The following is a 22,878-nucleotide window of genomic DNA, read 5'->3' as shown; positions in this document are numbered from 1 at the left end:
ACCCCAATACTGAGCCCTGGGAAGCACCACTTGTGACTGGCTCCACCACTCCCCAGCCCAGACACCCATCCAGTTTTTTACCCAGCAAAGATTATGACTGTCCAAGCTGTGGACTGCCACACTTCCCAGGAGAATCCTGAGGGACACAGTGCCAAAGGCTTTGCTGAGGTGAGTCACCTGGTCATAAAAGGAGACCATACTGGTCAGCCAGGACCTGCCTTTTCTACACCTGTGCTGGCTTTGATCCTGGGCCCTTGGTTCCCAGATGTCCTGAGTGATTGCAATCAAGATGGTCTGCTCCACAATCTTGCTGGATACCAACCTCAATCTGATCACCTCAAGGTAATCCTTACTAGTTAATAGAAATTCCAAGTAAAAAAAGAAACAAGGGGAAAAAAAATAAGAAAAAAGAAAAGGACTGACCTAGTGGTACATTCTTTTCCCAAAAATGTCAAAAAGGTTATTTCTACTTCCTCTAGATTCTTTTAAAATAACATTAAGATTTTTGATAAGCAAGAAAAAAATGAGGCAGCCACAAAAGCAAAACACTTGGACAACAAAACTGTCTTTTCTGTAAAAACACAGAGAACTAGCAACAGAATTATTGTTACTTGATCAATCCCTTTTCGTAGGCTTTATCATAAATGAGTTGACCTCTCTAATACAAATAGTTAAAAAAAAAAAAGGTGCCACTGTGGACAAAGAGTGATCCAAAATATATCAGATATTAGTATTTAGCGAAGGAAAGTAACTCCCCACTTTATAAAGAATGAAAAACTACCACAAAAACTTGTTCATTAAATTTTTTTGCAGGGCAAAAAAACAAACAGAAGGATTAGAAACATACACAAACCACTTTCTTCCCTCCTGACCTACACCTAGGCTAGAATACTGAAAATACAATTCAGACTAAACTAGAGCACCAGCTCATGGGATAAATAAACTAGCAATGAAAGAAAGAAGCTGAATTCCAGAACAGGTTCCAAACATTAGATCAGAAAAATCCTAGCCTTCCAATGACCAGAGAGAGTGCCCTCTTGTTTATCCTGCGGAATACATTCTATTACACATCTGGCAGAAAAGTAGAATCGAGAAGTTCAAGTGAATGAAATGCTAGTCTTCTTTTAAATTTTTGCTTTTACTTCGATACATAGGTGTTTTATTACATTAATTAAAATTTATTAATTATTATCATCAAAAAGATTATGTTGTCAGAGATAAAATAAAAATAGGAGAAAATTCACATACATAGGAGTCAAAACACTAGATAAAACAGTAGATATTGACATTTTATACCAGGTTGCCAAAAAGTTTGGTTTGTGTTTTATTCTGCTTCACAGTGGATAAGGGCAATACAAGACTCAACTGCTAACCAAATAAAAACAGGTATTCTTCATTGCCTGAAGTCATATTGCATCATAAATTATTGAGCAATTTCACTTTAATTTATCAGCTGTTCACAATCAACTACATGTAACAATTTTTCCCCAGTTCTCATAACAAAGTTCTATTCTTCTGAGAACTGGAAAGGAACAGAAACATCTCCTGCCTTCAGCACTAACTTCAGAAACACGAAGAAAAGCAACAGATGGGCAAACTCTTCTAAGTGCTGTTCTGGAGTGCCATTAACTATCAGCCAACAGATCTCAACAGCATTACCTTTTCTCTATGGAAAGCAAAATTGAAATGAAATCTTAACTCTAAAAACAAAATTTAAAAAAAAAATGATAAGGCCTCAGAAAAAGGCTATTGTTGTATAGTTATACATAATGCAGGAGAGAGCAAAGCATGCTTTAGGTAGTGAAGAAAACTGGAAAAAGCTGTGGTGGGTTATCAATTAAGGTTTTTGTTAAAAAATGAAAGTAGTTTCAGTACCACTACACTTATTTCTGAGGTATTGATACTTGCTTCATCTCTTTTAAAAGGATTTTCAGCATCCTCTTGAACTAGAACAGCTTGTTTTTATACAGAAATACCACTAATTAAGGCCAGTTGTCAGGAATTACAGTTCGACATTGTTTACACAGCAGATGAGCTGTCCAAAATTTCACATTCTGAGTGCACAGTCAATTGCTCTACACCTCTTCATGGCATCACAGCATCCACAGAGAACTGCAGAGAAGGAAAGGCCACTGCTGGTTAAACAGACTAGTGTCATAATACTTGTGTCTCCATAAAGATGTCTCTCTGTACCAACAAAAGCCACATTCAATTCACAAATTTCACTTGACTTCTACAAATCCTGGTTTACTGCAGCAAGAAGAGATCAAAATGTCACAGTTGCAGTTAGAACACTAGAAATAAACATAAATATAGTAAAATAAAATACCTTTTTGTTTCCCTAAAGTTTGAAAGATTGATTGCATACACAAGAACAAATTTCACAGAATCAGAGAATCATTAAGGTTGGAAAAGATCTCCAAGTCCAAGTTTTAACTGATCAATACCATGACAACTAGACCATGGCACTGAGTGCCACACTCAGTTATTTCTTGAACACCGCAGGGACAGTGACCCCAGCACCTCCCAGAACAGCCCATTCTTTCCATGAATAAATTCTTCCTGATATCCAACATCGGCATCCCATGATTGAGGTCCCTGGGAGAAAAGACTGACCCACACTTGGCTACAACCTCTTTGCAGGCAGCTGTAGAGAGTTGTAAGGTCCCCATGGAGCTGCCTTTTCTCCAGGATAAACAGCCCCAGCTCCCTCAGCTGCTCCTCACAGAACTTGTGCTCCAGACCCTTTCCCAGCTCCACTGCCCCTCTCTGAACACACTCCAGCAGCACCTCAAAGTCTTTCCTGGACTGAAGGGCCCAGAAATGGACACGACACTCGTGCTATGGTGGCTGCCTTCCCTTATCTGCTCCCTTCCCAGATCTGAAGAGGCTGAAGGACACCAGCAGAAGATGCTGGAGCTACAACCATTGAGTAAGGGAGCAATGGGCTGCAGGGCCCAGACTGTTGCCAGCACTGTCAACTGCTGCACTCTTCACAAAAGCACTAAGCTGTGTAAAAGTGACAAGTCAAAAAATTAAAACAAGACAGAACAACTATATCCAATTAAACAAGAGAAAGAGGCCTATCAGGTAGCCCAAAAGAAGCAGAAATGCTGTTTGTAAAGGCCTAGGAGGCCCTTACAAAGAGAGGCCTAAAAAAAGATAGATTGTTAATCAATTAACATCAAGTTACAGCTTAAAACAAAAAACGCAGCCAAAATAATATTCCTCCTCATACACAAGTTGTTTCAGTGATAACTTGTCAAGAATTTTGACCATACACTGAAATACTATGCAATATTTAGCTATGTGAACCAAATTGTGAATTGATTTTAAAGTCATATTTTCCTTTTGGCTTTCTTGTAGCTACGTACATTATGGGATTGACCCTCCAAAATGGCAATTTTACTTAGAAGAGAAAGATAATTCAGAATTTATCTAATCTAGCACCATAACATTTACAAAAATTATTTAAAATTTTTGTACACAGAAGATCAACTAATAACCACCAGGCCAAATGTAAATGTACAGTCAAGAAGTGCAATTCTACTAATTGAGTCAAGTAACATTAAAATCTGAATCATCTTTGAAAACCAGTCAAAATAGTGACACAGAAATAAACTCAAGCTATAGCAAAGGTAACATTGTACTGTCATCGTCAGTTTTTAAAGTAAAAAATTCCAGCATTCCAGTGAGAAAATGGCATTGTCAGTGTTATATATTCCAAACTGACTGTCATTGCTCATCCGCATTACAAAAGTCTTGCTGATGACCATACAGAGATTTTGTAAAATTCACATAAAGTCAGAAATCTTTTCGATTATTGAGAATATCCTAACTTCAAGAAAGCTGTCTTCCTTGGAATGTAAACTCACAAACTTCCATCTTCTTCTGCACTTACCATGGAAAATGAATTATACCAGCATCTGGTAGAAAAGACACTTGAATACTGAATAACAATGTAACATATGCAAACATGCAAAAAAAATTAAGATGGCAACTGCTTATAAAACTCTTGCCTCTGAAGGCCTTTTGCTTTATGGTTTTTTGGATATATGCTTTTTAATGGCAGGGAAGTGTTTTCCAATATTCCCCAAACAAAAATTTAATCATGCAGATACATATATAGCTTGCCATTAAAAATATGCCATTGGAGTTAAACCGACATCAACAATAGTAGGCTCTTTTTCCATGTAGGGAAAAACAGTGAAGGTTGATACTACAGTTGTCATAAGTCCTAAAATTCTGCCAGTGAGTTTTCTTAACTATTTTCATATTGACAATATTAAATTTTAATATTTAGATTATTTGTAGCAGTCTAACTATTTTTTAGTAATAACCAACTGCTGTTTTCTTCATCCAAAAAGTACTTGAAATCTAAAGGTACACAAAAATATTCAGAAAAACACAAACAAATACAGAAATAGGATGACACAAAGCTCTTTCAAAAAAAGTGATATACAAAGGAAGTACTTGCATACCAATACTCCCAAAAGGAAAAGCAAACAACATTTCCTAAAGACACGCTGCTGGGTCACCTAGATATTTACCTTCAGCCTTACACATTTACTACACCACAGAGACTACAGTACTTCATAAGGAACTGACCACACTGTAAAAATTTTGACAGAAACTTTTCCAAGCTTCTGGAAAAGTTTCATTTCAGCTCTTAATAGCAGTCAGCAACGGGAAATGTTTAAATATATTAGATTAGCTCCTCCAGCTTCCATCCCACAGGGATCTTTAAGTTTTTTTCCAAATGCATATAATAGTACAGAAAATTGTCACTGCAACAGAAGCAGAGGGAACAAGACAAACAAAAGCTACGTCTATTTAATCCCTTTTAGCTAGAGACATATGAACAGGAAGAAAGCAGTACCTTCTTCCTACTGCTTCAGTAGGAGAAGCAGGAGAGGACAAAAGGCTGACTATTGATTTATTCGAAGCAGGAGCACTCTCTTGATCTGAATACAATAGCAAAAACATTCACCTCTTTCCCCTCTGATAAAGTGTGATCTCATGAGGCAAGTAAGGCCACTGCTCAGGCCTAAATATCTAAGTGTGCTTTTTCTGCATTCAGCAATTTGCAGTTTCAGAACTTCTCACTGCATGAGAAATTTTATTCACATCTTGAAACACCCCTCAGCAGATTTCTCCTCCATTGACTTGTCCCTCTATTCTCTGGACATACATAATATTGAACTTAGGTGATCAATAAAGCAATTCCAAAGTTAATGCAAATGATCAGTCAACCTGAAAAAGTTTTCTAGTTGTCATTATAAACATGATCATCACTTGTATCAAATTTAGCGACACACGTGACTGATGTGAAGTACAGACTGTTTCTCAACAAATACAACTTTACACTTCAAGTATTCAGGAGTTTAACCAATACACTTCTAATTATCACCTAAAAACATAAGCAAGAACACAAGTAACACTTCATATGCCTTCTCTCAAAGTTCTAACCATGTCTGTAATTTAAATTACTTCATGCAAAAATGGAAAACTGCAGACAATAGAAATGATTAGGAGCAGTAATGAATTTTAAGAAAGAACATCTGAGTTGGATTATTCAGTATTTCCCTTGTCTCATTTTGATGTACAGGCAATCAGCTTGCATAATCCCCACAGGTATATGCATATTTATTAACTTCTATCCAAACAGAAATCACTCTTTAGCCCTCAAAAACTGCTAAAAAAGCAAGGCAAGTAGAACACAACTATCCTGATCAATCTCTGTATAATATTTTTCCTGAAACTTAACAGCAGTCTTGCTACTCAGAATCTCTACTGGTCAACATTAGGAAAGGATTAAGTAAAATGACAGGCTTCTAAATTGCTCAACAATAGTTTAAAATAAGTCACAGTGTACAGAACAGAAGATAGTGGTAGACCTGATCGGACCTACTGTGAGTCTTCCCTCTCAGCCTGTCAAAGAGCAGCCCCTTCACCTGCATCACCCCCAAAACTCTTTTGACTACATCCAACCACTGAGATCAAACAAAATGAAGTCTAAGCAACAGGCTTGACCCAGAAAAAAAAAAAAAAAAAAAAAAAAGAAATTCCAAAGATAAAAAAATCTATCCAATTAATAATAGAACATTTAGGGTTGTTTTCAAATATACATATCTTATAAAGAGAACAAAGGAGAACTTAAGAAGAAAAGTTTTTTGAGGAAGTAGCTTTCCCCCATCAGATCCCTTCACATAATTCTATTATTCATTTAATCAGGAAAAACTTCTGTGTGAGCCACTGCTATTACAGGCTTTAGTTTCTCATCATCAATCACTCCCATGCTTAAATGATGGGAAATCATGATTAAGCCTCCATTAAACCTTGATCTCAGAAAGTGTAAATGGAAACAAATTGGGCTACGTTTTTCACTGAAGTGACAAGAACAATGTAGTAGAAATAATTACTTATTTGTTTTAGATCAGTTAGCATGTACATCACCAGCAGACTAATTACTGTAACACTCCTACTAGGCTAATTTAGCATGCTTTCCTAAGTGCAGTGGCAATCCAATCTGGAAAGTGTAAATAGAAATGCTCTGAAGTTCTAAAGGATGATGTCACCTATGTCTACATCTTAATAGGCAAGTTACAGAAGAATGTTCCTTGAAAGAGTAGTACCTGCAAAGTTTATCTGACCTCCTTGTCATTTGTGCATCCAGAATGCATTCAGACCTGTAGGTCCCACTGCATATTCATCTATTACCCTACAGTTAGTTCCAAGCTATCAGTTTAATTGGAATGATTACAATTAATCCCACTTCATAACAAAAATGCATTGAGGTATCACATAAACACCACAACTTACTCCACTGCACTGCTGTTTTTCCATCTTTAGTGATGTCCCACTGGAATATGGCATTTACTTTCTTTACCAATTCATTTCCCATCTCTTTTACACGCCGACCAATTTCTTCAAACACAAGGTTACTCTGCAGCCCTCCAGCCTTTAAAAAAAAGAAAGTATGAAGAATTTAAAATTGAAACTTTGTTAAAAGGTACTGAACATGTCACTTTCCAGCATGCAAAGCTTCAACTATCTACATCAGAATTATTAAATCCAACTGAGATTTTTTTCTACCACAAAATAATCACCTCTAGCCACCCTCAGCACTAAAGAATACATTCAAGCAAAAAAAGCTTAATTTCAAATTTTCATTTAAAATTTTTTCAAATTTTGTTTTTACAGTTTTTGTCATTTATCCTCACAATTTGAGACAACGTTTTTTAATTAGTGCCCTAAGAGCTTCTAAATTGCCCGTTTTTTCCTTTGGATGATAACCACTGCCACTTTTTCTACAGTGAATGTTATGTCAGTTTTCAGAACAAAAAAAAAAAGTTTTTACTTTAACATGAAAAATGTTAAAAACATACTGCACTATGAACACAGTCAGCACTCCAGTGCAGAAAAAATTTAACAGTGGGATCAGCTACATTTACATTTCCAACTTTTCCAAGCACATTATTTTGCAAGCCTTTCACTGTCTTTCTTTTAACAAATATTTTTACTGGATAAAAGGCTTCACTTTAGGGAAGCTACTTCACTGACATTTTTTGACTAACTGGAACTGGAGCAAAGAAAGTCTCAGAGCTTTAGTTGTTTGCTGTACCTACCTGTAGAGCAGAACACAAGACTCCTCAGGCTGCTATTTTGTGACCTCTTTGGTTAAGCCTAAGATTTTCCATTATATTAAAGGGTTCCCAATGGTCTTTAAATTTGCCAAGCTTCACACAGTCAGGCTGGTTTCCCCTGGTGGGTGTCTGACTGTGCCAGCAAATTTCTGCCAAAGCACCCTAATTTCTCAGAGTAAGCTTAAAGAAGAACGCCTGTTCTGCCAAGTTTTTTAAAAAAAGAAAATCTGAGCAGTTAAAAAAAAGTTCTAAGCTTTGAACTTCATTCAACAATTTAGAATGTCTTAGAAGATTAAACACAAGCAACAAAAAGAAACAGGTTCCTGGATAAAACATAGAATCATAGGATGGCCTGAATTGGAATGAATACTAATGATAATCTAGTTCTAACCCCCTGTTGGGGGGCAGGGACAATTTTCACTAGACCAAGGTGCTCCAAGCCCCATCCAGCCTGGCCTTCAACACTTCCAGGGATGAGGCAACCACAGCCTGCTGGTTTCTCTAGGAAACCTGTTCCCGTGCCTAACCAACCTCACAACAAAGAATTTCTTCTTAAGATCTAGTCTAAACCTAGCCTCTTTAGTTTGAATCCATTCCCCCTTATCCTGTCACTACACACTCTTGTGAAAAGCTCCTCTTTGGGTAATAAAAGGCCACAACTAGGTCACTCTGAGGGTTTCTTTTCCAGGCTGAGCAAACCAAATTTTCTTAGCCTTTTCTCATGGGAGGAGTGCTCAAATCCCCTCATTTTCTTGATGTTCTTCCTCTGGACTCACTCCAACTGGTCAATGGCCTTCCTGTGCTGGGGTCCCCAGAGCTGGATTCAGTGTTCCACGTGGGGTATCACCAGAGCAGAGGGGCAGAATCCCATCCCTCGACCTGCTGGCTATGCTGCTTTGGATGCAGCCCAAGTATCACCCAATATTCCTCACTCTGTGATTAAAAGCTTTATATGAATGTCACAATCTCAGCATTTCATAAACTTCAAAGCATTAAAATTTCATAGTTTGCATGCAGGAATCAATGGGGAAAAATAACAGTTTACTAAGGCATTGCCTTAATAATAAACAACAAACATGCATTGCCTTAAGTCACTTTTAGACCACATTAGGGTCATCCTCATTGCATATACAATTCTGTGTTTTGTGGCAAGTACAGTACCAGAGGCTTAAGGTATGCATGCATGCTGAGGATTTTTTTTAGGTATACACAGTATAAAGAGCACGTTGTGTGCCAGGCCTAACCACATGTACTAACAGCTCTCAGAGTCTTATTTCAAAATGATTCAATGACGACACTTCTTTTCTGTGAGTACATTATGTCATTTTCACTCATGCTAATGCCTTCTTGCCCCTCTCCCTGTGTCTCTGAAAAATTGAGAAAGGTCACACACTTACATCCTACACGGAGTTTGATCTTCAACATCTACAAAATAATATGAAAAGCATTGTTCTACAGTTACACATCCAAATTATGTTAAGTAATTTATATTTTGAGCTATGCAAATGCTCAAAACGTGGCAGTCACTGGCACATGCCCTTCCTTGTTTTGTAACGATACAGCACAATGTTTATCCTGAGAGATCCATTAGCATCAAGCACATCAAACACCAGCATTCAGTGTAAACAACTGAAATCTGCCTCTCAAACAGATCAATTAACATCTGTAGCCTAAACAACGTACATGTTAACATCCCTGAACTCGTAACTCCTCTGAATACTGCAAATAAGATTGGTAAGGGACCTAAGTATTTTTCCTGTGTTTTTCACCAAAATAAAGCCCAACTATGCTTCTCTTCAAGTTAAGACTTCCATTGCTTCCACCTACCCTCAGAGGCTCTCGAGCAGAAGGCTTTTCCAAGGCTGGTACTATATCCACATAGCCCCCTGCAATGGCAACTTCTCCAGTCTCCTTGACCTGTAGTGGGGGAAAAATACATTAAAGAGGTGATTTATCTGCAGAAAGTCACAAAATAAGGGCATCTAAGGAGTATTCCTGATATTTTAAAATCAGACTTGTAATGAGATAACATAAAAGTTACAGAGTGAAGAAAAAACCACTTCATAAATGTGCTGTAGTCTTGAGGCAAATTGTTATAATATGTTTTCCAAATTGTACCAAAATATATTGCTGGTGTTCTGCTCACAAAACAGTTGAAGAAACTTATTTACCTCCAGTGTTACAAGTTATTGTCTATCTTTCTTCATAAATAGTTCTTAGAAAGACATTGCTCTAAAATGTTTTTCCTTGAGGTAGATATTCAGTTGTCAAGAGTCCATTTAGACAATTTCACTATCTCCACATGCCTTATACTTCAACTTGCACTAGAAACAGCTTTTTAAGGATTGCAAACAAAAAGAAAGATGGAAAATACCTGAATTTCCCCCAGTTTAATTTTTTGAAATAGTTACTTCAAATTTTTTTAAATAGCTACTTCAAGGTTTCAATTTGGTATTTTCTCTTTGAGGGATGTGACAAACCCTACTGACTTATGGCAGCTAACAGAAGTCCGATAATGCATATAGAGAAGTGTATGACAAATAGCCAAACTGGAGAAACATCAAGTACCACAACCCAGTTTATTGGACTACATTAACTGTTACTCAAATAATGCCTAACAGCTTGTCCCCGGCTGCCACTGCACTTCAGACAATGCTGAAAATGGATTCAAACCACCCTCTCAAAACTTTAAGTCTATCTGTAGTTTGATTTAACCAGAGTTCATACAAATACAACATGCAGTAAGAAACAAAATTCTGCACACCTCATAACTCCACCTCATAACTGTTTAAGATGGTTTACTATAATCCTGTTAAACCTTGTAATTTCTATCCAAAATCAGTTACTCCAAAGTTGTAGAAGAAAAATCCTTAGCAAAATTCACCAAAACTCTACATATTAGCAATTACTAAACCAAGCATAATTACAAATTTTGCCTTTAAACACAACAGAACAACTCACCCAGCATACAAATTTGGAAGGGCTTGGAAGCATATTATGAACTCTATTAACTAACATGGTACATGGAAACCATCAAAAGTAGATATATGAATTCTAGATTGAGTGATCAAACCTTTCAAGTATAGCTACAGTAATTTTCAAAGCTCACTTGAGGCACCAAACTACCTCATTTGCTACTAGTAATTATAAATGGAGATTTTGTACAAAGTAGTCTCTTCATTGTTACCATCCTGAAATTCCGTAGCTGCTATCACCCATCAGGTCTGCAGATAACATTTGCCTCCTTCAGTCATGACGTACATCCCAGAAAGCTGTATGAATACAGCATTCCTCTGTTCCTATGATGACTCTCCTTCTTTGATTTTGCCTGCCCAATCATCCTTGCAGCTGCAGTTATACCTGCTGCCCTACTCACTAATCAAGAGCTGGCTGCATTTTTATGAAGATGAGGCTGCAAAGCTTTGGCCAGCAAAGCAATGTAACTCTCACTGCATAAGCCAAAGCAAATATTGACAAATACCAGTATCAAATCATAGGCAAAGAAAGCGAAAATGTCATATGATGCTACATAAGTGATGACATTCAATTTTACTTTTTGCCCTTTATCTGGAGTTTCATTTACCTTTAGTTCCCACCAAGTACCCTATGACATGGAGACAACACTACTAGCAGAACATAGAATAAAGCAAACCCAGATCTCAAAAAATGTAAACACTGTTTTATTGTAGTTACTATGTTCAACTGCTATGAAATTTCCATTTATAGGAAGTTGCTCTGTATAGCTGCAGCTTAAGTTTAACCCAATCTAAGCTAAATCTGCAGCACACTTACATGCACAAACTGTTAAGAGCTGATTATGTTAAATAAATGCTAAAAAAAAAAGATGAATACACAGTTATGAGTAACTACAGAAAACAACTACACACTACGATGACCTGAGGATGACTGCTTTTTTTATTATTTTTATTTTCCCCAGTGGAAAAACACAAAAAATACAAAACAATGAAAAGAGTGCTCCTTTTACAGGAGGGTATTAAGTCCTATGATTATAACAGTACTTCTATTAGAATCCTAGTGACACCTTAAAGTAACTAAGACTATTTCATTATATTTACTTCATTTCCTTACCACCCTTTACCAAGGGTGTGCTGCTTAATGAGTCATCCTTTCTTGCTCCCCTCATATCCCCACTCTTTTAACTAACACATCTTCCTCTGAAGCCCACAGTAAAGAGATTGCTCTGACCTTGGTCTGAAAATGGATTCTATCTCCTTCCTTCCACATTTCTGTTTGTAAAGTTTCCCCTGGATAGACTGGCTTCGCAAAGCGAACCTAAAAGCAAAAAAAGAAAAAAAAAGAGGGGTTGCGAAAATATATTGCGAAAATATAAATGCAAAGCTTAAACACATTGGCTCTACTGAAATGAAAAAAAGAGGAAAATTAAGTCAACTATCAATGTAGAAAGCCTATATATTTAAACAAACATAGAAGACAGAGGCATTAAAATGCATGCAGCTGTAAGTAAAAGCAATTCTGGCAATTAACACATCATGAAAGACTCCTCCCACACTTAAGATTTCTTTTGGCACTAAAATAGAAAAATCCAGAAAATTTACTGCAAAGAATGAACACACAGACCTTGATTGCCTTGAATCTGTTCACATCATTATTTGCAAACTGCTTCAAAACGTTCCTAGCAGCAAACCCAAAGGTGCATAGTCCATGAAGTATAGGCTTCTTAAATCCTATTAAAGAGGTAACATTTTAGCATTTTTTACATTAGGACCTTGAACGCAGCTTCTATGAATTGCTATACCGTATTCATAATATTTTCCTCCATTAGTGTTCTTAATCTTTTTTTTTTTAACCTAATTTATCTCAACAAAAAAGTATCTGTTACTATTTATTATTTCCTCTACTTTTGGACAAAGGAAAGTGTTTGATGACAAGCTGCACTCTTAGCACTGCATGTGCTCTATGAGACCCAGAAGTAGATTATTCCCTGTCTGTAGAGGTGACAAAAGGAAAAATAAGGAGATTATCTGTTTTAGTATGCATGCATAGGCACATCAGACATGCAGTTAAATGTAAGTATGTACATTAAGGGTAAGAGGTGTTGTAATCATTAAAAAGTGGCAATACTAAGATTACTTGATACTTCCGTTTTGAATTCCTATTCATGGTTGGCCAAAGTCTTCTAATACAATGCCTGCTTTAGGACTAATTTACCTTTATTCGCAACCTTGGCAGAGGATAATCTTTATATTAGTGTTGCATCTTTTTCCACTACTGTCAAAATCTGACAAAATAAACCTTTGACAACTGGCCTTAGATTTGCTAAAGTGCAACTGCTAAGTTATAAAGATGCTTGTATATTCTGATTCCTTTAACAGGCTGTTCTGACCTGACAAGGCAGGTAAACAGTAACTGATCACACTTGCAACAGCCCATGGAATCCAGACAGAGCTGTCCAGCTTTGGCGCTGAAACTTGCTGCTTTGCCCAGAACTTATAGCTACTGCTGTCTGCCAGAGTCTGTTTTTCTTGAACTCTTAACAACTTCTCATTGGATGTACACAGCACAAAATGTTCTCTCAAGGGACAACAGCTGGAAGAAAAACCAAAAGCAGAACAAAACAAACAAAAAAAGAGGAGACAGGAGAAAGTCTAGCCAGTGAGGGGGAAAGGGAAGGAAAGGGAAGTTCTGGGAGGGAAGGGAAGGAAAGGAAAAGGAAAAGGAAAAGGAAAAGGAAAAGGAAAAGGAAAAGGAAAAGGAAAAGGAAAAGGAAAAGGAAAAGGAAAAGGAAAAGGAAAAGGAAAAGGAAAAGGAAAAGGAAAAGGAAAAGGAAAAGGAAAAGGAAAAGGAAAAGGAAAAGGAAAAGGAAAAGAAACTACCACCAAGACAGAAATAAAAAAGGCACAAGGATGCCATCCTAGCTTTGGCTGGGCTATAATGAATTTTCTTCTCTAGTAGCTTTTACAGTGCTGTGCCCTGAATTTAGCGTGACAGTAATGCTGAAAATACACTGATGTTTCAGCTGTTGCTAAATAATGTCTAACATATGCCAAACACTCTTCTGTGACCTATGATCTGCCACCAAAGAGGTGGCAGAACCTCATGCTCAGGATATAAACTGGGGGAAGCTGGGCAGGAGCTACTGATCAGGGCTCGGGGACGGGTTGGGCATCAGTCAGCAGATGATAAGCAAATGTGTTGTGGTCTTGTTTCTCTTGTTTTACTCTTCACTTCATCTGTGTTCTTTTCATTATTATTTGTAATAGTAGCAGCAGCAGCATTAGTATTATTAATATAATATTTTACTTTGCTTCAGTTATTAAAGTGTTCTTATATCAACCCGCAAGTTTTACCTATTTTTCTCTGCAACTCTACTCTCCACCCCACCAGGAGTGGGCGTGGGAAAGGAAAGGGAAGTGAAAGGAAAAACAGGGAAGGGAGAGATAAGGAATGAGCAAGTGGCTGTGTGGTAACTAGTTGCAAGCTGAAGCCATGGAAGATTCAATGCTGGGAAAGATGGGAATTATGACACCAAAGGAAAGACAAGGCTAGCAGAATTATGGGTGAGAAAGAGAAATTTTGTCACATTACGTTAGAAGACATGACAGAATGACAGGCTTAAAGGAATATGAGTCTGTTTTCTCACTGTAAGTATTCCAGCCTGATCATTTTGTCATTTCTTTCCCACAAAATATTTAAGTATGTACACTTTTAATAGCACTCTATTTTGTATACAATGGGCCCTGTTCTGAAAGCACAAAGTTACCATGCAGTCAGATTACTGCACTATTGTAACATCACCAGTTTTCAGTACCTCTCATTCAGAATGTTATCGTGACATCTAGCTCTTTACAAACTCAGTTCAATTCACTATGCAAAAACCAGAAACCACCCACTTTATTCAGAACTCAAATATACCCAATCCTATTTCTCCCAGTGTTTTTTTTATAAAACTAATAGTCAAAGAAAAATTCCATGAGCAAAATTCTATTACTTTGTATCTAGACTGAAACGAAATGAAAGTAAATATTGCTTTCTAGTATCTGGAAACACAAGATGCAGGAATAAAGGCCCAAGAATACAAACAGGTGTTTTCATGTGGTTTATGTCTTCTGAAATTATTACCCAGAGGAAGTCTTAACAATAATACAGGAATGACCTGAATGCATTATGCTGAATGCTTGCTTCCCATGTGCACTGGTGAGAACCAGTAAAAGAGAGATTGTTACATGACAAGAAGGTGTGTGAATAGATGTAAAGGAAAGAAAACATTTGCACACCTAGAAAAAAAAATTGTGGACTATCCCTACAGTCATTTCTTCTTTGACAGTACTTGCATTTAGTATAGGTAGGGTATTTTGAACTTTCATAGTTCCAAAATCCGGTGTGGCAGTTTTATGTTGAGACAAAAGGATATCTTATCTACAGTATTAATTTCATTTTCCCTGTGTGCCAGTGCTCTTTGTTTGAGCAGGCAGAGGATTTTTACTTCTCTTCTTTTGTAAGGTATTTAATGTATTATCATCACTATTATTCCAAACACTGAGTTTTCAATTATAAACACGTATTTCTCAACTCCATCACCATCATTAACAAATCAACATCATAAGCAAACAGAATGCTTTAACAAACCGGGGAAATCTCCTCTTAGACTCTAGTATTTGACAATCATTACTTATGAACACAAATTTACACAGAATTATACAAAACTGAGTTAACAAACCAATTAGTATGCATTTATGAAAGATAATTTGCGAATGTATGTTAAGTGTGATCTGAACAAGGAAGCATAGCTCTGCTCTATTTATCTTGATAAGAACACCATAGAGTGATACTTGCATATCAAAAAGAAATTCATCAGGAAACTGCAGACTCATTATTATAGATTAGTAGTCTCATGTAATGTTTATGATGATACCACTCATATTCAGGAAAATTTCTTACGTAAATCGAATTGCTGCCTGCCCAGAGTAATCAAACTATATTACTTACAAGGCCTGAAAAAATAACTTTACTACATGATTCCAAGAAAACATCCCTTTTCATTAATTGCATCTCTTCAAGAATTAGTTAATGAAGTCTCTGATCTGATGCTTTGCTGTGTGGAATTATATAAATTAACAAGCTAATGCACTAGCAAGAGGTGTAGTTAAGCAATCTTATAGGAAAGAAGTGCTAACAAGCTCCCTCTCTCCTGCCCTCCTGGATTTACTGGGATAAGAGAAGGCTACACTGAAAAAGAAAAAGTTCCACTGAGACCCACATAATCTTAAAATTATTCAAATGGGAAGAAATACATATTAGAGAATTTATGGGATTCCTTTGGAAACTTTGATAGTCAATTATTTCTACTTATGAAACAGACATTGTAAAAACAAGGACAGTGGCAACAAACAAGACCTTAAGGAAAATAAGTTAGAAAATATGTTTCCATTGTAAGTAAAATCCAAGCACCACTCCCCATTTCTAGCTACAAGAAGCAATGCTTCAGACTGAAGTGTCATGTAGAACTTTGAAGTTATTTAATTGGTGACTCTAGGAACAGCTATAAAACAAGCACTACTTTTCCAGGTTGTGAAAAATGTACATAATGAAAAATAGATTAAAAATACATTTACATTATCCTTCATCCAAATATTAACACAATGGTATCCCCATCAGCTCACCTCCGAGAGCAGCAAAACTTGGATCCACATGTAAAGGATTCCAATCCCCACTCAGCCGATACAAGGCAGCCTGCAGAAACAGAGAAGGAATCTGAAGAACAGCAGAAGACACCCAGAAACTCATGACAGCTTAAGAAACATATCACAAACTATTTTACTAGTCCTTATATAATATACTCCACAACAAGGCATGTAAAATGAAACTAATTATTACTGCTTTCTTTGACAAATTTATTCACACTGTGAAACAGAAGTACAAATATGAATTTTTTTAATAACATACAAACACACTATCATGTTTTTCCAACAACAGATTCATCTTATGGGGATCAGAAATATCCTTTCTTTCCTTTTAAATTATGATACTTCTCTCATAGCAGATTCATGGGTAGCTGATTCCAGTAGCAAAAACAAACAATACCCCAAAGTAACACTCCAAGCTTTCTAGAAGACTTTTGCTTCATGTTAAATACTCTCTTTTGTTACTAAAAAAGTAGAGAAACACAGATTTAGTGTGTTTTATATACTGTGAATAACTCTGAGAAACTATGAAGAATATGGCTGCAGTACTTCAGGTTTCTCTCCCTGTATAGCTTTAGCATTTTGACCATCAAATCTTGTATTTGCTGTACATGCAGAGCAGCCAGCAGTTCATATTATGAGACATATCAAAAGCCAACCAGTGCATATTTCTGAAATAAAACCTTTTTCTCTGGTCAACAGATTACAGTGAAATCCAGTGACTAAATGACGGTGGAGTACTCCCTAGTAAAAATTTCCCAGAAATACAGTGAAATTCGGTACATTACATTAATTAATGAAGATTCCAAGAATTTAGCAGCTTAATTATGATGACATATAAAAATTGGACACAGATTTAATTTAAAAAAAGCTTTTAAACTGAAAACAAATTGTATTTTAGTGAAGCACATTACTGGCCTTTAGAACAAATTGTCAGGAAAAATTTTTTCCCAGCATTTTGAACTAGGACAAAAAAAAAAGGTATGTATTTATTTGAATGAGGGTAAACTGTACTAAATTCTGTTTGGAGGAAAGAAGACAGCAGATTTCTCAAAGAGAAGGATGAAAAAAAAAGATTCCCAAAAGGAAGAATTTTCCAATATATGCCCAACACTGTTCTTTTATCAAGTCTGAAGCAGACAGTGAAACTAGAAATGTTCTGAACTCTTGTATCATTTTAAACCACAATGCATGAGTTTTCTTTTTTAATTTGTTAATATTTGGGTAATTTCTCCACCTATCTACAGCTTTAACCTATCTAAGCTCTATGTCTCTCTTATTTCTCATAGCAATTTTCATTGATACAGCAAGTGTTTAGAGCCTGAGTTAAGATGGAATGTAAAGACCTTGTCTCTGCTTTCTGTGAGAGGTGGAACCAGACACTAAAAACAGCAAGTAGAAAATCACAAACTGCACCATAGCATTAGCATGCAAACCTTAGAAAGGCAAACAGTAAGCTAATACCTCTCTGTGGCTGTTTACATATTTGTTTACTGGTTTTGAAACACTTTTCCTTTCAGAAAAAAAAAAGACAACAGTGGATCTGGAGTTTATAACTGTAGTTTTATCTTTGCCAAAAATGTGTATTTATAACTTTTTTTTTTTTCAATTATCTTCTAATTAATAGTATAATTTCTTGGGAAAATAATGAAGACTGGAAATTTTATACTAGTGTAAGACTGAATTAGAGCTGGGTCTGTGTTCGGGATCTAGAAAAAGACTAAAGAGAGGGCAAATAATTTCCTGAATATGTAAAAGTTATAACACCGTGAAAGATACTTTATTGAGAGACAGACCCATACTTTCTTTTCACACAAGTAAATTTAAATCTGAAAATCTAAAGAGAATTCTTCAACAGAATTCTATGAAATAGGCTATCTCCCTTCATTACTCAAGTTTTCTTTCAAAAGAGTCTGAAATCTAACAGCAAATTGCTACTCAAGAAAAAAGTCGCTAGATACTAAATTATTAAATAATTGAGGGACTTCATATCTCAATTAAAATTCTAGAGTCTTACTGTCATTCTTCAATTAATTTGAATTTTCACAAAAGCTGTCAGGAGGCTGTTTTCACAAAAGAGCTGTTGCAATAAATTTTAATTCTAGCTAAATAACATTTAGTTGCAGTACTGGAAAATTCAATTTGTGGATCATAAGAAAAAAGACAAATTTCTGTGTTAAGCCCAAATCTCAAATCTAGCTACACAGCTGTTGCTTACTAAAACTGTAATAAGAACTAACTATATATTTAGAGTGATAATAAGCACTACTTGGGAGACAATACTTGTACCAAATTGTTTTCAAATTTACTGTAGTAAACAGTACTTGGGCTTTGCTAACAAAATAAATGTAGCAATTAGAAAACAACTGAGTTCAGAGAATTAAATGGGTCAATGTATTTAACTAAAATTCTGATGCATTAATCTGGCAAATGATACTTGTCTGTTTGTATTTTAAATAATAACAGTGACACTGGTCACAGCTGGAAAAAACACAGGCAGAACTCAATAAAACAGTTACAGTAGGTTTTTTTCAGATTCAGTGCAGCCAAATTAGGTCTGCCAACAAATTGTATTTACCACAATCTTTAGTAAATCTTCATTTTAAAAACTACAGTCAACATGAAAACAGAACTGCTTTAATGCCTTGTTGGCTCTAGTTTCTATATTTCTCCAATAAGGATATTTCGTAAATGACAGCATTCTGGGGGACAGGGGGAAAAATGAAAACAAAAACCCAAGCAACCAACCAAAGATGCATCCTTGAAAGATTACAAGAATCAATTGATGTAAAGCACTAGACTGAAGTCAGTCATAATATGGTTAAATAGTTCTCCAGTTAATAACACAAACTGTCAAGTCTCATTTCCTAACAATTTAGGAATTCTGACAGATCACAAAAGAAAAGGCGATATCAAGCCTGTCAGTGCCAATTTTTCAGTCTTCCTGCAGACTGTAATAAAGGTCAGTGGTAAAGCTGATGAAAAAGGAAGCCAACTATCCATGTATTTTCCCTTCTAACTGGGCAGAAAAATACCTCTACCAAAAGCTTACCTTACAAAGTAAAGGTGTGTATATATGAATACCTGTATGTATGGACATGGACACATATATATGTATGCTTTTACAGATTATTTAAGACAAAGAGCAGTCAAGCCATCTTGTAAAGAAAACATACACAATCTCATCTGCATGTGTCAATGGGCTCTCATTCACATTAAGAACAGTGAAAATTTCCAGTTACAATGGCAGTGTTGATGTTTCAAGAACTGAAATTTAGCACAGTACTTAAGTAATCCACTGTACATAAAACTTCCTCACCCTTTACTATTCATGCATTTTCTGTTTGTCCATATCAAATGTTTTTCAAATTTAGTTTCAACTTACATATTCCAACACAGACTTCACGAAACATTAGTCACTTTTCAGTAGCACGACATATACGCAAGAAGCCTTTCCCTTAACAATGCCTCTCAATTAGAAAAACTACATGTCTTCATTTTGGGGAACTTCAAATGGATTAACAATTTTCACAGCCTTTACTAAGACATGTATAGACGTGGGGAGGAAACAAAGTCGGTAAGTAATATCGACTTGTCGAAACAAATTGACTGCCAGACTTGTACCTTTTATTACCTTAAACACAAAATTCTACCCTAATCCAAGCTCCCAAATATTTGTCAAAATTGCCATGATTAAACAATTATATTCTGATCTTCCCAACAAGAATAAACACAAAGGACTGGGGGTTGTATAAAACTTGACATTAACAACAAACTTTCAAAGTAATTATTATTAAAAAAACTTACTATACAATAAGTACCATTTCTGCACACAAGCTTCTGAACAAATGATAGAAAGGTTATCAAATCTTAGCATAGACTTCACATCCCTTTGTTTTGTTTCTATCATCCTTTCTTGCTTAGTACATTTTCTTCTGTCAGGCTGTCCATATTTGTGAACCTGCATAACATCATTTTCTCTATCATGAAGCAGATTATTTATGCTAAAAATTGAAAAAAAAAAATCACCAAATCTCTCAGGAGGCTCTTTTGTGCTATTGCCTGAAATACACTTAAATTTACACACCTTTAAGCAATGCTGTACTAGACTCTTTACAGAACAGTGTATAAATTAGAACCTGTTCTACAACCATATTTTGATGGGAACTATGTCATACCTTTACTGTTGCACAACAGCTTCCATTTGCTCCTGTTTGTTGCCCATGCTGTGTGCATTGGTGTAGACACACTTCAGTTGGGCTACTGATTCCACCACACTTTTGTGGGTATGAAGACATAATTCCTACACTATGCTCTCACGTGCTTCCATGTTTTCTAGTACATGAATAACTCCACTGTCTCTGCTGACACACAGATTCCATGTCCACTGAGACATCTTCCCTCAAATACTGTCATGCGCCCTCATGCTTGTCTCTAGTGAGCCTGGTTTTATCCCTTCCCTGCTTCAAATCCAGTTTAAAACTCATTTAATGAACCCTGCTAAATCCTGTGCAAAGATCTTTTACACCTTTGAGAGGGGTGTCCCCTATCTGTTGACAGCAGGCCTGCTGCTGTGCAAACTGACCCATGATCAATCAAGCCAAAATTACGCCACTGACACCAGGCTGAGAGCCAGCTATTGATCTGTTGGGTCTTCCTCTTTCTTCCTTCATCATTCCCTAAATTGTTTAAAAACACAAATATTTACATATGCTTAGGAATAAAACACATATGAAGACTGCAGAATAAAAGACGGCTTTCCAGAGGTAAGGATTCACATTGGAACTACACAGAGGCTTGGAAGGCTTTTACCACATCATCAGCAAGCATAAAGTAAAGCCTCATAATAATGGACCTACTGGCAACAGGCAGAAAACCTTTCACAGTAGATTTTAGCTTAATAATTCATTAAGCATTCATTAAATGCTTCCCACACTCCTCTTTCATTCCAAAAATTCTTCCTAGTCCGTTTTTATTGTAAAGTCCACTCTCTGACCACAAATTAGATTTCTGCATAATTGTCTTCACAACTGCTTCCACATACATTAGGAACTGTAATTTTAACTAAATTTGACACAGTAAAAAAACTAAACTCAGGTAGCTGCGGTGCGAGCAGGACTGCAGGACTGAGAATGACTGAGAATGACTCAGGAAGGGAAGGTGACTCCTGCAGTCTTAATCACAGGATGCTGATAACACGACTTCAAACAGGATAGGGGCCAATTATTTTCTCCTTTTTCAGAGAAAACAAAAAGAAACTGTATGTTTGAAAAAAACCCCAAAGCACTAAAAAGCAGCAATTTCTTCATATCCTGTCAATCAATGCTAGATTTATATCTGGAACAGAAGGCTTTACATAGTTTTTTTAGATTAGTCTAGGTATGATTAACTGAATCTCTCTCAAAATCTGAATGAGTAAAAGAATCATATTCACTTATACAGTGTATGTCTCTTATATGTCTCCTTTTTATGCTGCTAACTGTATCATATCCAGAAAAATCACAATCTCATGCTGAATGCCACTTCTTTAAACATTTCTGTACAATTACAATGCCTCAAACATTTATAAACATTCTTGCTTTATAGATGAGAAACTACAAGGAGAAAAGGTCGTAACTGTCAAGCAGCAGAAACAAATTCCAGCTCTACAATAGAAAATTCGAAGGCCTAGCTTTTCAAAGCACCTCACATTTTTGATGTACAGTTTACAAGCTCTGAACACAGCCTCTGTGGATTTCAATTTCAGCCTGTGATGCTCAGACATCCTCCACCTAGTTCTACTCCCAAATTCCATCTTCCCAACTCTATTGTCTAATCCTCTCCTACCTTAATCAGTCACTGATTAAGGAGTAGCCATGCCTGAGTGCTTTGGGATATCTGGGTGACAGCAGCCCACAGACCAAAGTACAGAAAATCCATTGTCAAACTACTGCAGTTCCAACCAGTCTCTAACGATAAGATAATCTTCCTCTCATTACTCCTCAGAATATAACTTGTTGCAATAAATAACATAGGAAAACTGACTTCCTACACTGTCTCAGTTGAGGTCTACAGCCTTTTCCTCACATGTGGAAGGAGTTCCTGATGAAGAGGGAAAAAAACACACCATTCATGCCAGCATCACTGAAAACATTGCATACAAAGCAGACTAAGACTACAAAACCCACAACCTTTACTTGGAATTTTTATCTTTTTAGATATCTCTAACACTTAAAACACTATCATAGTTTTCGAAATAAAAGCAAGTTAAAAATGACAGGATATAAATAAGCTCTTTTAACCAACCAGTATTAGACTCAGCTTCATCAGCTCTAAAGAAGAGTTTAAAAATTCTTGAAAGCAAGAATGGCCAAACTGCCTGACCCTGGAAGCCTCAGAGCAGAAGCACCATGTGTTTCAGATCTCCAAACTGCATGGAAAAGTCGCTGTACCAGAAATTTACATGTAGATAGCTCACATGATGCCACACTGCAGACTCTTAAAGGGTTCACAGTTGCACATACACAGCTGGTTCAAAAGCATTACAGGTTGAGACATCATGTTTTTCAAAACTTGTTAAATGTTCCTTT

At 36.3% G+C, this 22,878-nt stretch overlaps 1 protein-coding gene across 2 annotated transcripts in view; it reads right to left on the bottom strand.

The window, feature by feature from the left end:
- Nucleotides 1–22,878, bottom strand: part of HSD17B4 (hydroxysteroid 17-beta dehydrogenase 4) — a 62,426-nt gene that overhangs the window by 5,446 nt on the left and 34,102 nt on the right. For both annotated transcript variants that reach the window (XM_059492452.1, XM_059492453.1), the window contains exons 18-22: nucleotides 16,289–16,358; nucleotides 12,246–12,352; nucleotides 11,853–11,939; nucleotides 9,474–9,563; nucleotides 6,823–6,961 (exon numbers count right to left, since the gene is read on the bottom strand). In XM_059492452.1, coding sequence (XP_059348435.1) covers nucleotides 6,823–6,961; nucleotides 9,474–9,563; nucleotides 11,853–11,939; nucleotides 12,246–12,352; nucleotides 16,289–16,358 — 493 coding nt within the window. The remainder of the gene's footprint in view (nucleotides 1–6,822; nucleotides 6,962–9,473; nucleotides 9,564–11,852; nucleotides 11,940–12,245; nucleotides 12,353–16,288; nucleotides 16,359–22,878) is intronic.

The sequence above is a fragment of the Ammospiza nelsoni genome, chromosome Z, assembly GCF_027579445.1.
Source record: "Ammospiza nelsoni isolate bAmmNel1 chromosome Z, bAmmNel1.pri, whole genome shotgun sequence".
Taxonomy (NCBI): domain Eukaryota; kingdom Metazoa; phylum Chordata; class Aves; order Passeriformes; family Passerellidae; genus Ammospiza; species Ammospiza nelsoni.
Note: the sequence above shows the minus strand (reverse complement) of the source record. Positions and strands in the feature narration are given on the sequence as shown.